General features: G+C 39.5%; 1 protein-coding gene across 5 annotated transcripts in view; it reads left to right on the top strand.

Annotated features, from left to right (window-relative positions):
• Positions 1-16186, top strand: part of TRIQK (triple QxxK/R motif containing) — a 328700-nt gene that overhangs the window by 282960 nt on the left and 29554 nt on the right. For 4 of the 5 annotated variants that reach the window (XM_072151536.1, XM_072151534.1, XM_072151533.1 and 1 more), the window contains one exon: positions 5216-5285. In XM_072151536.1, the coding sequence (XP_072007637.1) occupies positions 5225-5285 (61 nt within the window). In that variant the 5' untranslated portion in view covers positions 5216-5224. Of the gene's footprint in view, positions 1-4793; positions 4862-5215; positions 5286-16186 lie in introns of those variants that run through there. The other variant, XM_072151535.1, reaches the window with a different exon arrangement.

The raw sequence follows: 16186 nt of genomic DNA, 5'->3' as shown, positions 1-16186 counted from the left end.
CACACAACATGCTCCTCAGCAAAGGTTAGTTTAGGCTCTTTCTGCTAATTAAAACTTTGGTCCCTGCAATTAGGGCTTTTAATTCAAATGCTCTTAAATGTTGTGACACTGTATGAGGAAACAGATCTTTACCCTGTTCAGTGGTAAACTGGCAAACAATTCCAACTGCAGTATTGATAATATTACCAATGGAGATTCTCTGCATTATCCTGTCCTCTCTTGCATTTGTCTTTCAAGGGCAACCAGCCTTTTTTGGGGGGACTTGAATGAGTTTGTGCTGTTGTAAGGATGCAATATTCTAGAAATCAGACTTGAAATGACCAACTTATCTTGCAATGACCCCTTTGTCCATTATTTGTAAAACTTGCTGCCGGAGGATTTCCATCATTTTGAAACGGCGCACCATTTTTCCAAAGTTGCAGACAACTGCAAAGTTAGGCGCCAATTACATAGGGTATGTCAAATGCCAGGTCTACACAGTGTTCATTTACAAAAATATCACTTACATTTTTATTCGGTCCTTTAAATATGTACAATCAATAAAATAGGCTTAAAATACCGCTAATTTATTCATGTTCGGATATATTCACATAGGACTACACAATTTTGATCTCAAGTATGGGTATGTATGTATGTATGTATGGATGGATGGATGTGTCTCTTAATGTATGTGTGTATATTCATGTGTGTGTGTGTGTATGTGTGTGTGTGTGTGTGTATGTATGTGTGTGTATGTGTATATATATATATATATATATATATATATATATATATATTACAAGAAATAGAATATACAGGCGGTCCCCTACTTAAGGACACCCGACTTACAGACAACCCATAGTTACAGACAGACCCCTCTGACCCCTGGTGAAGCTTACTGAATGCTTTACTATAGTCCCCGATTGCAATGATCAGCTGTAAAGTGTCTGTACTGAAGTTTTATTGATAATCCTTGGTCCTATTACAGCAAAAAATGTTTAAACTCCAATTGTCACTGGGGCCAAAATTTTTTCTTGTCTGGATCTACAATTATAAAATATACAGTTTCGACTTACATACAAATTTAACTTAAGCACAAACCTCCGGATCCTATCTTGTACGTAACCTGGGGACTGCCTGTATATCATTTTCATAAAATGTTAAGTCTTTATGTATTCTTATGCTGATTTTAGATTACCTTTATACTATACCTTAATTGTACTATACTTTTTTTTTTCTTTGCTTTATCCTATGCACTATTCTGTATAAACTGTGAAGTAATGCAAGTAATATACTATCTACGAGTTGAGTCCTACCTAATGATACATATAAATAGTAAATAGTATAATATATAAAATGAAAATATAAATGTATGAATAATATTATCCAAGGAAATATAAGTCATATAAACATAATTTAGCAATACAAATTTTAAAAAAAAAGAATAAAATGTATAAATAGTCAAAATAAACCGAAGTATAATATAGGAAATAAACAATCTTTTGGCTTTTTAGCTTGTGATGTTTAATCCAGTATCAACTTGCATGCGCTCCAGCAGAAGGATTAATAAGTAATAAACAGCATCTCAGTCTAATCCATATTCTCGTTTAAGTTTCGGTGACAGGCGTCCTCCTCGGGGGAGAGCAAGTTCTTTTTTTTTTGAGGTTAGGTGATGAGCCTCGTTCCCCGAGGACGGGCATTGTGAAAACAATCTTGATTTTGTACATGCTAATCTAATCTCCATTTCTCCATCTATTACGGCACACTGGAAAGTGTGGCTGATCTTGTATGCAAATAGCCGGCTTATTAGGCATTGTGACTGTATGTGCTAATGTCTCGGTTGGAACCTTGTGGGATTTTTTTTTACTTTTTTTTTTTTTTTTTTTTTTTTTTTTTTTAATCCAACCGTCAAAGCTGTAAAAATGAATGATGATTACTACATAGCTTTGAAGAACAAAGAAAAGTCACCGCATTTTATCGGTGTCAGATGTCTCAGATCTTGACAGCATGATGGTTACCGATGAACAAGGCTGCTGATTTTGGGTTAAGTAGCTTGTGTAACAGATATACATTTATATAAAAGAAAAAAAAAAATAATAAAAGAAATACTGTCATCACCCACTTGTACGGGTTTTATTGGCAGGACTAAAATTATAGTGTAAGATGCTTTCAGTAGCGACATTTTGTAATAAACGGTTATCAGGCGATGCCAGTGGCAGTTAATGGGATTATTCAGCAGGCAACATGAGCAATCGTCTGAGTCTCAGAAGAGCTACTCAAATCCTTCTTATTTAACCCCATGCGACACTGTGTTATAATTATATTCACTGTGCCGCGATTTTATATAATACCATTTCGATAAAGTTTCCTTCAAATATTTTATCGTAAAAAAAAAAATATGTTCTAGTCATTGTGAAAATTTCTTTATTTTGAGTTAACTATGACTATAGCTGGTATAAATATCTAAGATTTTACCTTGCATGTTGTAATAATATTGTATATAAAAAATAGCCCTAATGTATTCCACAGCTCATCACATCATTACAGGCGGTCCCCTACTTAAGGACACCCGACTTGCAGAAAACCCATAGTTAAAGACGGACCCCTCTGCCCCCTGTGACCTCTGGTGAAGCTCTCTGGATGTTACTATAGTCCTAGACTGCAATGATCATCTATAAAGTGTCTGTAATGAACATTTATTGATAATACTCGGTCCAATTACAGAAAAAAAAATTTTAAATTCCAATTGTCACTGGGGCAAAATTAAATTTTGTCTGGATCTACAATTATAAAGTATACAGTTTCGACTTACATACAAATTCAACTTAAAAACAAACCTATGGACCATATTTTGTACGTAACCCGGGGACTGCCTGTTTTGTATAATGAAATCATACATTTAATTTAATGTACATTTTGGGTTTCTCTCACTTATGTTACACAAAAGATTTATTCCTAATTACGGTACAATGATTTTCATGTTTAAATAAAGTTGCTTACACTAAAAGTTAAATAGGAATAAAAAAAAGATTGAACACAAGACTATGCTAAGGTTGTTTGCAAATAGCATTTTATCCCGTCTTGTATGGAATGTGCACAAAAACCTTCATTGGTAAAATCTACTGTGTTTGATACACTTTAAAATCGCATAAAGAATTGCTTTGTTCAAGTTGTCTTATTATCATAACTCATATGAAAAATTAAAGTACAGTTCTGAATGTGATTGTGATTAAAAAATCAAATCATAATATATTTTTTTTTTATATTGTAGAAGTAATGTTGCAGAGAGAGATCAAAAAGCATAAAATAATAAAAAAGAAAACATAATATTTTTAAAATTCACAAATGATCGGCAAATAACCTACAGATCCTTAATGTCTCCAACTATAAATTTAGTCTTAAGACTGGAGACGTAATATCATGAGGTTTTAATATTTCAACATAGGCATAAAGGACAGTAGTGGGGGAGGCATCTATGTAAATTAGGTGTCATACTGGCTGTTATGTCACAACAGGAGAAGATGATTACTTTCAATGTCAAAATGTTCATCTCTTAGCCAGTTTACTATAGTCTGGAAAAATCAGTTGTAGGGATGGATTGTGTCTTGGTAGGCCGCTCAGCTCCAGGCAGTCCCCGGTTATGTACAGGATAGGTTCTGTAGGTTTGTTCTTAAGTTGAATTTGTATGCAAGTTGGAACTGTATACTTTATAATTGTAACCCCAGGCAAAACATTTTTTGGTCTCTGTGACAATTGGATTTTAAAAATGTTGGGTTGTCATAAGAACCAGGATTAACAATAAATCTAGAAGACACCTGTAATAACTGATCATTGTAGCCTAAGACTAAATTACAGTAAATTACCAACATCCAGAGGTCCGTTTGTAACTAGGGGTCGTATGCAAGTCAGGTGTTCTGACAAGGGACCGTCTGTATTGCATAAATCCTTGGCAGATGTGACACTGGAAGAGATTTTAACTTTCTGTACCCCCAGCACTGGAGAAAATCCCACCTAAGGCTATATTCACACTGTTGTTGCCCGCCCGTACCGTACCGGGATCGTAGTTTTTCCGATCCCGGGTGTTAGTGCCGGGTCTGGGCTGTGATATCACAGCCCGACACAGGCACCAGCGAGACCCGGTGTCCTGAAATCTTCTTCTGACGCGCCGCCGTAGTAAGGCGTCGCATCAGAAGAAGTACCCTTAATGACCGCCGTAGAAAGCCGATACGGCGGTCATTAAGTGGTTAAAAATGTTGGGTTGGCATAAGAACCACGATTAACAATAAATCTTAATTGTAGACACCTCTAATAACTGTTATAGCTGATTATTGTAACCTAAGGCTAAAGTACAGTAAATTACCAATTACCAGAGGTCCGTTTGTAACTAGGGGTCGGGTGTTCTTAAGTATGGGACCCCCTGTACTATGTTATAAACCAACAACGACAATTTTAAACATGAATAAACATGAATTCATCCATAAATATGAATTAGGTTGTTGCGGTAGTTCATACCTTCTGGACTTCTGGTTTCTAAAGTAAGTATCCAGAAGGCTTCTCTGGCAAGGACCTTCTGGCACCAGTCTCCTTCTCTTTTGGGCTTGAACACCTTTTCGATAGGTATTACTTGCATTGTTCTGAGGTCCCCGAAGTGGTGTTCCTTAAACTGCTTTGAGGCTCCAGAAAGGTTTGGGGTATTATTTAAGGTTGTCGAGTGAAGATCGTTGCTCCTGAAATATGTTCCTCTTTTATTTGAAATAAAATAGTGTTTTTATTCATCAACTCTATGGAACCAAACATTGTTGGATATCTTTTAGTTTTTTGTAGCTTATGGACTGACCCCCCCGACTCGGTTAATCCTATAGACTGACATATAGCACTTAAGGTGAGCTGTTTCTTCCGTTTCAATACTTTTATAGGCTATGATGAAGGGCAATAACTACAAAACATCTGCCCATAGTCTGGCTAATATCCAACCTTATGTTTCACGCTTCCTTTATGGACCAAGCTCTGACTGGCATTGACCACTGGAGTAGTAATGTTGAAATAGTGAGGGATTGAAAAGGTTCATAAACTTTTTCTGTTCTGTTTTTTTTTAAATGTAACCAATTCCCAGTTCTTCAACTTTATTGTTATTTGCCATTATTACTTACTATTATGGCCTCACTTTATTAATTTTAGTTCCCCATCATGCCCTATGCTGAAAGTAGATTATCCTTTTTTTTTTTTTTTTTTGCAGTGGGGTAAAATGGGTCGAAAGGATGCCTCTGCCACAAAAGTCCCGGTTGATCAATATCGCAAGCAAATCGGTAAGTTCTTCTAAATCGGGTATTTTGCCCTTTGCGTATTTAAGATTAATTCATGACAACCTCTGTAAAGGGCTTTTATAGCTATTAAAATGTACAAAAAAAAATCACAAATACAAGTGTCAGAGTTATTTGTTTTTGTCACAGTCGACCACGTATACATTCACATTGGTGGAACGTCTAGAACAGTGATGGCAAACCTGTTAGACTTCAAGTGCCCAAACTACAACCAAAACCCACATATTTTTCGCAAAGTGCCAATGAATCAATTTAAGCAGTAACTTATAAAAGCACCTGAGGACACCAATACAGTAGAAAGAAGTAGTTTCGGAATATCATTTTTGCTTCCTTCCAGGGTCATGGGCTGCTTGGGACTGCAAGAGGCCTTGAGTCGTGTCTGTGAACTCTACTCGGGTGACGTGCGGGTGCCCGTCGAGAGGGCACCCGTGCCATAGGTTCGCCACCAGTGGTCTAGAACATCCAACAATATCCATCCGACTCAAATAAGTTAATGGAATGGTGGCTAAGTATACAAACTACCGTATATACTTGAGTATAAGCCGAGACCCCTAAACAAAAACTGGGAAAACCTATTGACTCGAGTATAAGCCGAGGGTGGGAAATGCATTGGTCACAGCCTCCCAGTATATAGTCAGCAAGCCTCTTTAGTATATGGCCAGCCCCCAGTAGTATGTATATGGCCAGCCCCCAGTGGTATGTATACAGCCAGCCCCCTTTAGTATGTATACAGCCAGCCCCCTTTAGTATGTATACAGCCAGCCCCCTTTAGTATGTATACAGCCAGCCCCCAGTGGTATGTATACAGCCAGCCCCCTTTAGTATGTATACAGCCAGCCCCCTTTAGTATGTATACAGCCAGCCCCCTTTAGTATGTATACAGCCAGCCCCCTTTAGTATGTATACAGCCAGCCCCCTTTAGTATGTATACAGCCAGCCCCCTTTAGTATGTATACAGCCAGCCCCCTTTAGTATGTATACAGCCAGCCCCCTTTAGTATGTATACAGCCAGCCCCCTTTAGTATGTATACAGCCAGCCCCCTTTAGTATGTATACAGCCAGCCCCCTTTAGTATGTATACAGCCAGCCCCCTTTAGTATGTATACAGCCAGCCCCCTTTAGTATGTATACAGCCAGCCCCCTTTAGTATGTATACAGCCAGCCCCCTTTAGTATGTATACAGCCAGCCCCCTTTAGTATGTATACAGCCAGCCAGTCCCCTTTCGTATATATATAGCCAGCCAGCCCCCTGTAGTATACAGCCAGTCAGCACCCTTCAGTAGCCAGCCCCCTTTATTAGCCAGCCCCCATATTGAAAAAGTACTTAAAAAAATTAACTTTCAAACTCACCTTTCTGATGCTCAGTGCGGCTCCTCTTCTGTCTACTCAGCGATGCTGCAGTCCTCGCAGCTCCTCTTTTCTTCTTCTGTCTCATGTAACAGCCAGCAGAGCCGCGGCAATGCGCATGCCAGCGCAGACTATGATGCGGCTGCTGATGACGTCATATTATGCGAGCAGACCGCATGGCCGCATCTCTGCCGACTGTCACAGCAGACAGAAGAGGAAGGGCAGGGACCAGAGCATCACGGAGAAGACAGAAGAGGAGCCGCGCCGAGCATCGGGAGCGCTGGAAGGTGAGTATATAAGTTTTTTTTTAAAACATGTGTATATATGGATGCAATTAGCATTGCTGCTGAAGTCAGCATCGTTTTACCATATTGTTAGTTAAGGATTGATATTTTCTTAACTCGACTCATCTAAGCTTTTTATTTTTCCTAAAAAAAACATAGAGTCTGCAGTCATTTTTATTAAATTCATGTTCTATGACCTGCAGTCTTGCCTAAAACTTCAAACAATTCTCTCAGGACCAAGAAAGAGAGATTTTTTTTTTTTTGCTCACTCCGCAGAATTTCAAACTAAGTAGAAAATATAATAAAAAAACTTTGAGGGAAAAAAAATTCTGTACTAAACTGGGAAGAGCGGATTGACAAGCGATTTCTTTATACATCTAATATAGTTAAAGTCAATATTTCCATCTTCAAGTGTTCCCATTCTTGCAAAATATAGAGAAATGCTGACACGTGACAATGAACCCAACAGGTTTTGTTACTGTAGACCATTAGTACTGTACATCACTATGCAGCACCTCTGTTGTAATGCTGTCAGAGATTACAAGGGTGAAGAAATCAAGTAATTATGATTCTTTTTTTCCCTCTACAAACAATGGGGTTGCATTATGAATACTAGTACTTGATTCCCTTTGTGCTAGTGTGACATGTTCCTATGAAGTATAAATAAATTGGGGACATCACTGCACCAAAAACACAAATCTGCTCCTGCTAGAAGCTGACCATGGTCTGTGCAGTAATTTACAGTACCTTCTGGTGTAAGTTATTGTACATTTCCAAGGTCACTAGAGGCCCCATTCCCTCCATTTAACTACTCCCGAAAAGTGCAGGACATCTGAGCAGTTGCACCTTGGGTGAAAAATCACTGAAGCCAGGAAAAGAAAAATAAACTGTATGTGTCCATTAGCCAAAAAAGTCAGTGTGATTCTTCCCCAAGTGCCACTGGTTAATCATGCTTGGTAGATTTTCTTTGAAGACAACTACTTATCCTGCATACACTTACAGTAACAGAAAAAAAAATTCACATCAGAATCCATCATGATAAACAGTGGGACTCTTAACCACAGTGACAGTGATTGGACCTATCTTCTTATATTTGTTATCCATCAACTTTAATAATTATGCTAATTGGCATGAAGGGCTCTAGTGGTTGTTTCCAGAGCTGTAACTTCACAAGCTATTACAATTAGAAGAGCATGATCTTCCCTCCCTCTACACTTTCTGCTGTAGGTAACAAAGGTGGGGGATGGGAGAGAAATGTAACAGTTTGTGAACTTGCAGCATGGAGGGGCTCTGGTTACAACCCCAAAGCCCTTTGGGCTCATTAGCATACTTTTAAAAGTTGATTTTAGAAGGAAAGAGGCTGTAGATAACAAATATAAGAAGATTATCACAGTCACGGTGCCTGGATCTATGAGTAATGTCCCTGGCTTATCATGATGGATTTTGATTTTCTTTATGGGTTAGAACATTGGCGGTGAGGTTATAGAATACTTCTACCTGAAATGAAAAAATCCATTTTCTACAGGATGAGTATCAGTTACCCTCCTGTTAAACGTTAACAAATTATCATCCAGCATCAACCACAGACATAAGTCTGGAAATTTTTAGACTGTGAAGTCTAATTTTTATGAGGTCTAACTTTTAAACGCAATTAGTAAATCGGGCCAACAGTTGTTTTTTTTTTGGTTTTTTTTTTGCAAAAAATTTAAAACCTAAATCTACATGAATAGTTATTGTTGTAGAAAATAAAACGTTATGTACTTTCTGTTGTGTGATCAAGCTGTAAAATAAAAAATATTTTTAAAGAATATACCTGTGTCCTGAAGGGCAAATGCTGATTTCATAAACACAACTGAAAGGGGTTGTCTAAATTTTGAAAACAAATGATGATGTGCCCGGCCACACAACCCCCGGACAGAAGTGGCACAGTTTATTAAAGACATGTTTTTAGATTGTAGACAATCCCTTTAAGCACCTGGTTGAATTGGATTCTTTACCTGAACAATGTGCCTCCTCTTTTGGTAGTTGCAGGGAGACACTTTCCTTTCCTGATTGCAATGAATCCTTCTAAATGCATTTGATTCGTACAATCGAACAGGAAGTTAATCTGCCAAGTATGAAAATGCTCATTACATTGCGGTTTCTGGTGTGCAGTGTGTGCCTGTAGACCACATCATTACTGCATCACATTAATTACTATAAGATTGTCAAACTCAAGCGCTTTTGTATTCATTTCGCATGTCTTTTCTTCTTTTTGCAATTAATGAAAATCCCTGATTTCATGAATTTTGTATGTATGTGTAACAGTATAAGTGTTAATATCTTCATTACCATCCATGATGACTGCAGCAGTTTGCTTGGTGTTGACTGTATGAGCAGCCGTTGCTATTGTTTTTGCTTTAATATTCTTGTGTTAACAGAATCATTTTTTTTTTTTGCATGCATTTTTTTGCTAATTTAGCTTTTAGTCGAAAATATTCTGAAATACTCTGAAGACAGAAAAGAAAAGCTTCTAAAAGAGAGGGCAGATTCACCATTGACTCACTTTAGGGGTTGACCATAAGGTGAAGACATTTTTTCCAATGAAACAATGTTTTTTTTGTTTTTTTTTTAAAATACATTTTAAAATTGTTTATCAGTTTACAAATTTAGCCATAACAATAAACAATTACAAAAACGACGAATTCTCATGAAAAAAAAAATGCACCCACCTCTCCAGGCGACAGACGTTACCGCCGTTACTACTCTTCTAGCATGAACGTATGATTTCTCCAGTCCAGTATTTCCGTGCCGTATGAGCCTATATATATACGTGATGTTTTTCATCTCTATGCAGCACGTATTTTATACGTCCCCATAGACTTCTAAGGAATACAGCACTGGAATAAGGGAGAAAATAGGACATGCTCTATATTTTTATATGGCAAGTGTACGGTATATTGTTAACAACGGCAATGTAAATAGTTGGACGTGTTGACCATTGAAATGAATGTGGCTGTACGGTACGGGTAGCATGCGGCCATTTTCATATGGTCGTGTGAATGCAGCCTTATAGTAGCGGTCTATTGACCCATGCTTCCTGCACTCCTCATCCGCATTTTATTTCTTACATCTTCCTGTTGCTCTGCTACCACCAACAGATCTAATTTCTCCTCCCACAGTTTATTTTATTGGAGGTATTACTAGCTTTCCAGTTATAGACTAGATTACTTTTCTTGCTATTAATAACACTTTCAACTTACAGATTCGCCAATTATACCCAATCTACCGTTTTGGGGTAAAATGAACTCTGTGTTTTAAAAATCTGAAAGCCATGGAAAACCAAGTCTTGCCTACTTTTGTCATAACATATCTCAACTGAGATCTCCATTTTTCTCTTAGTATTTTGTATATTGACGATATTATACCTCTCCTGGCTGGTTTTAAATAAAAAAAGGCACCCAGGGGATGAAATTCCTCCGGAAAATCCTCCCTACTTAAAGGGGTATTCCCACAAAGGCAAGATTTTTAAATATACTCAGGATAACAAAATGACACATTCTCAAATTCACCGTTATTAACAAAAATACAGAATCTCACAGATACAATTCCAACCTGCCTCTATCAGTCCTGGTGTATATAAAAGTGTAGATAAACCTACTACCCTGATAATCTAAGCACATTGTCAGCACATTTGAGACATTTCTTTCATGGGCAAAGCCCTTTAAGGAAGCACCAAAGGCATATTTATCTACCACTTTCAAAAATGTGATGTCTATATAACACCCCTTTAACCCTCCACAATCTAAAATGGTCCCTAAGGATATCTTGTGCTAATATCCCCCATAATCTTAAAGTAACCCTTCCAGCTAAATTCTTTAATTTTTTTCCCCATACCTACTTTCCGAAACCTAAATAATTTTATATACACCCCATATTATATACCTCAACCCATTCATATTTTTTCCTCAAATTTAAAGGGGTATTCCCACGAAGACAAGTTTCTTATATGTACTCAGGATAACAAAATTACACATTCTCTAATTCACTGTTATTAACAAAAATATATCATTTCACAACCTGTCTCATCAAGTCCAACCTCTCTTGAACAGTCCTGTACACAATTTCAGTTTCCCCTTGACATGACCCTTTAACTTCTCTTAGGGTCGGGCGCCATCTTGGATGAGATTGTGGAGCTGAGTTTCTGTCTGTCTCTGCCCTCTGTCTGTAGCCACACCCCCTGCACAGAGCTCACAGACACTCACTGATTCACAGCCTGTCAGCACATGGTGAGCAGAGAGAGGCTGCAAACATCAAGCTACAAGGAGATAAGTGATTCAGGGGCAGGGGGAAGCAGGCACATAGCTGTGAGATGTAGCAGAGCTCACAGTGTAACAGTGTAAAAGTCTGTCAGCCTCTGTGTAATCATCTCATGCATCTCTGATCACTAGTGACACCAGTGAAAAGTGCATATACACCTTGTACCCTGATATTCTAACCACATTGTCACACCACAAAACTAGATGGATAATACAGTAATGTCTCTGCTTAGAGAGGCCCCGCCTACACCCTGGGATTTTGCACTGAGCACCATAGAGAATGATAGGAGCTAAAACAGCACTAAAACTGAGTAACATTGTAAATTAAGGGCTTAAAATGATCTTTATCGTGTTAATATCACTTGGGGATAGAAATGTGAGAATTTTCTTTTGTGGGAAAACCCTTTCAAGTTCCCTACGTGCTAAGATCTTTCTATTCCCCCCCCCCCCCCCCCCGTTCTATACCTGATGACCTCCTCTGCCTTCTCTCCTATACTTCATTAACCTCTGTTCACTTTCCTTTATCCTGTGACTCCCCTAAAGCTCACTTCCATACAATATGACACCCTTTGCCATTACCCTCTACTTCTGCTGTAGTTTAAGATACACTGTGCAAAAGGTCAACATTTTCAAAAAGTTTAGGAAAAAACCCAATATATTTCTGCATCTTAGGACACCTCCCTGTAATCCTGTGCCAAACAATTCAATGAAAAAAAAAATTACTAACATTTTGAGCAATTTTGGTCTGTTAAGTGAGAAAAGTAGGAAAATAAACCAGACACTTGGCAAGGGCTGTACAATGATTATAATTTACTGTAATCTTGTATCATTTACAAAAATCCACATTCCTGTGTGTACAAATAAATGATGATTTCAGTCCATTTGTGGCCACTCAAGTTTTCATCCACAGACTCTAGTACTCTTTAATAAGAGCACATAGGTAAATGTGGCTCATAATCACAGCAAATAGCTACATCTATTGTAGGTAAAATAATACACAGCTATGCAGAGACTATATACTATATATAAATAAACATATACTAGACTGGGCGTTAAAAGATAAGTGCTGATGATGTTTAACACTAGCTCAGACAGCTGTGTTAAAAAGGACCTTCAACCTTAAAGGGGCTGTCCATGTTCAGCAAATAATTGATGTTGTTAATGCAATGAAAAGTACTAGAATTTTGAAATATACTTTCTGTATCAATCCCTCACTGTTTTCTAGATCTCTGTTCCGCTTAATCTGGACATGTTATTTGGGCTGCAGAGGTGCATCTGGCCAATCACAGCCATGCCTAGTTGCTAGGGGCAAAAAGCTCCCTGATCAAGTAACATGTACTGCCAGGTGACTCAGACTGGGAGCCAAACAGAACATTGATATTTTAAAGTGGTGTAGGCTGTTAATATTTAAAAAAAAAATTGTGTTACAAATTTTCCTAAAATATAACAGACTGCAACAGGAGTTTGGGTATACACGGACATAAACACTGCAGTTTAACTGCAGGTAGCTACCTCCCCGCTTTTACAGTAACGTTCTAGTGCATGGAATTTATAGGAATCCTAGTTACATGCTGTGTAAATAACCTGCAGAATGAAATGAGTCACACTGTGGGATTAGATTCCACCCATACAACCTAGTAGTTTTGGCTGGTTACTGCTACAGTCTAAAGGGCATGAATGAGTTTGTTCCCCCAAACAATCTGTACCTAGAATCACTGACCTGAACGGACATGCCAAGCTCTAGCCTCGAATAACTGACCTGAATGGACATGCCAAGCTCTAGCCTCGAATAACTGACCTGAATGGACATGCCAAGCTCTAGCCTCGAATAACTGACCTGAATGGACATGCCAAGCTCTAGCCTCGAATAACTGACCTGAATGGACATGCCAAGCTCTAACCTCGAATAACTGACCTGAATGGACATGCCAAGCTCTAGCCTCGAATAACTGACCTGAATGGACATGCCAAGCTCTAGCCTCGAATAACTGACCTGAATGGACATGCCAAGCTCTAGCCTCGAATAACTGACCTGAATGGACATGCCAAGCTCTAGCCTCGAATAACTGACCTGAATGGACATGCCAAGCTCTAGCCTCGAATAACTTACCTGAATGGACATGCCAAGCTCTAACCTCGAATAACTGACCTGAATGGACATGCCAAGCTCTAGCCTCGAATAACTGACCTGAATGGACATGCCAAGCTCTAACCTCGAATAACTTACCTGAACGGACATGCCAAGCTCTAGCCTCGAATAACTGACCTGAATGGACATGCCAAGCTCTAGCCTCGAATAACTGACCTGAATGGACATGCCAAGCTCTAGCCTCGAATAACTGACCTGAATGGACATGCCAAGCTCTAGCCTCGAATAACTGACCTGAATGGACATGCCAAGCTCTAGCCTCGAATAACTGACCTGAATGGACATGCCAAGCTCTAGCCTCGAATAACTGACCTGAATGGACATGCCAAGCTCTAACCTCGAATAACTGACCTGAAAGGACATGCCAAGCTCTAGCCTCGAATAACTGACCGGAATGGACATGCCAAGCTCTAGTCTCGAATAACTTACCGGAATGGACATGCCAAGCTCTAGTCTCGAATAACTTACCTGAATGGACATGCCAAGCTCTAACCTCGAATAACTTACCTGAACGGACATGCCAAGCTCTAGCCTCGAATAACTGACCTGAACGGACATGCCAAGCTCTAGCCTCGAATAACTGACCTGAATGGACATGCCAAGCTCTAGCCTCGAATAACTTACCTGAATGGACATGCCAAGCTCTAGCCTCGAATAACTTACCTGAACGGACATGCCAAGCTCTAGCCTCGAATAACTGACCTGGACGGACATGCCAAGCTCTAGCCTCGAATAACTTACCTGAACGGACATGCCAAGCTCTAGCCTCGAATAACTTACCTGAATGGACATGCCAAGCTCTAACCTCGAATAACTTACCTGAACGGACCAGCCGAACACTATCCTCGAATAACTGACCGGAATGGACATGCCGAGCACTAGCCTCGAATAACTGACCTGAACAGACATGCCAAGCTCTAGCCTCGAATAATTGTCCTGAACAGAGATGCTGAGCTCTAACCTAGAACAGCTGAACTGAACGGACATGAGGAGTTTGAACCTAGAATGACTGTACTGACATGTAATGATTGTAGGTTCAATACAGTCAATCCCACAAATGCAAGAAACAAATTGTTGGACCAAACTTGCTCATGGGCAAAAGCTTTAATCAACATTTCATTGGACCCAAACTTGTATTTTGCTTTTCCTCTTACATACCGTATTTTCCAGGCTATTAGGCGCACCGGACTATAAGGCGCATTAGTAGTCAACGCATTATATATGGAATAATTCCATATGTAAGGCGCACCGGACTATAAGGCGCAGGGTCTGGGGCGTGGCAGAGGTCCGGGGGCATGGCAGGAAAACGGAGCAGAGACCGACCCGGCAACAGGTGAGTGGTCTCCGAGGAAGTGGAGCAGGGCCGTGGACCCTACTTACATAGGTCCCCGCTACCGGAGACAGCAGATCTCCAGCAGGAACTGCAGACCGACGCGGCAGAAGTTGGTTCGCGCTATGGCGCTTGTTGTTCGTGCCGCGTGGTCTGCAGTTCCCGCTGGAGATCTGCTGTCTCCGTTCATAGGGCGCACCGGACTATAAGGCGCACTTTGGATTTCTAAGGAAATCCTAGGTTTTTATGTGCGCCTTATAGTCCGGAAAATACGGTAACCTGCATGTAAGCAGCAGACACTTTGATTACTGTAGGCAACTGCACCTATTTTGTCTTTCGCATATATCTGCTGTATATTTTGTGCCAACTACAAGTTGCAGTAACCCTCAGGGCTGTCACTCAAATTAACAGGAATCCTAGTTTGGGTAACTATGTAGGCAGAAGCATTTTTTTTCCATAAAAACCCATCTGTATGAACCCATCCATACTTTCTTCACATAGAATTATAATTGCACACGTTCCTTTCAAAGTTTAAGGAAATTAAAGATTTACCGGCACATAAAAGACCATCAGAAAGGGGAAAAATAAATATAGCAGCTCGCCCATTTGCAGGTGAAAAGACTTGTCTTTCATGCGGAACCAGCTGTATTTTCGGTGAAAGAACAACAGTTTATGAAGCCTTTCTGCATGTGTCTGTTTGATAGCATAATGTGCTCATAAGCAGCTTAAGCAGTATTCAGAAAATAGCAATGCATTAATTTTTAAAGCAGAAAATGCAGGCGGAAAGCGGCCCTGCCACATGATGATAATGAGGTTGGATATTGTAAAGTCTGCTGAGGAAAAGCGTAGAGGAAAGCTTTGAAATATGAACATTCATAAAACAATAACTAGATATTCACATGATAATGAGATCTGGACAGCAATGTGAAGAAATGGCGAGCAGGCATTGAGACTGGTGGAGGCTGATAAATTCTCCGGCTCCTAGCTAGAGGCCATTAGACTCCCGTAATTGTGTCTAAATAAGCGGAGGTTACAGACGACTGTGTGACAACAAAAATACATTCATCTCTTTTGATGATGTTGCACGGGATTTTACCGTATGTTTCAGGAAAGGCTTAATCCCTAGATGATTACGATGATGCTTTGTGGGAGCGAAAAACAGCAGATTGTAAAAATGTGCCGGGGTAGAATGATTCTGACAAAATCTCTCCATGTTGTCACCTTGTGGTTTTACACATTAAAGGCATTTTTAACCTCTTACTTTACAATTTTACTTGGTTTTATTGCTGTTTTGGGTCTTGGCATTCTGTGATGGTCAGTGTAATATTCCAGAATGTGGGCGGGGACTCTAAGCAGACACTTCATGATTCCTCTGTGCTATGAGATGCTGTATGAAGGCAATCGCCGATCCGGAATGTACGACTAGGATTCCGACTAGTATCAGGACTGCTAGCTCACCCAACCCTCGGATCAAGAGC

This window comes from Engystomops pustulosus, chromosome 5 (genome assembly GCF_040894005.1).
Source record: "Engystomops pustulosus chromosome 5, aEngPut4.maternal, whole genome shotgun sequence".
Lineage (NCBI taxonomy): Eukaryota > Metazoa > Chordata > Amphibia > Anura > Leptodactylidae > Engystomops > Engystomops pustulosus.
This window is presented reverse-complemented; position numbering and strand designations above follow the sequence as displayed.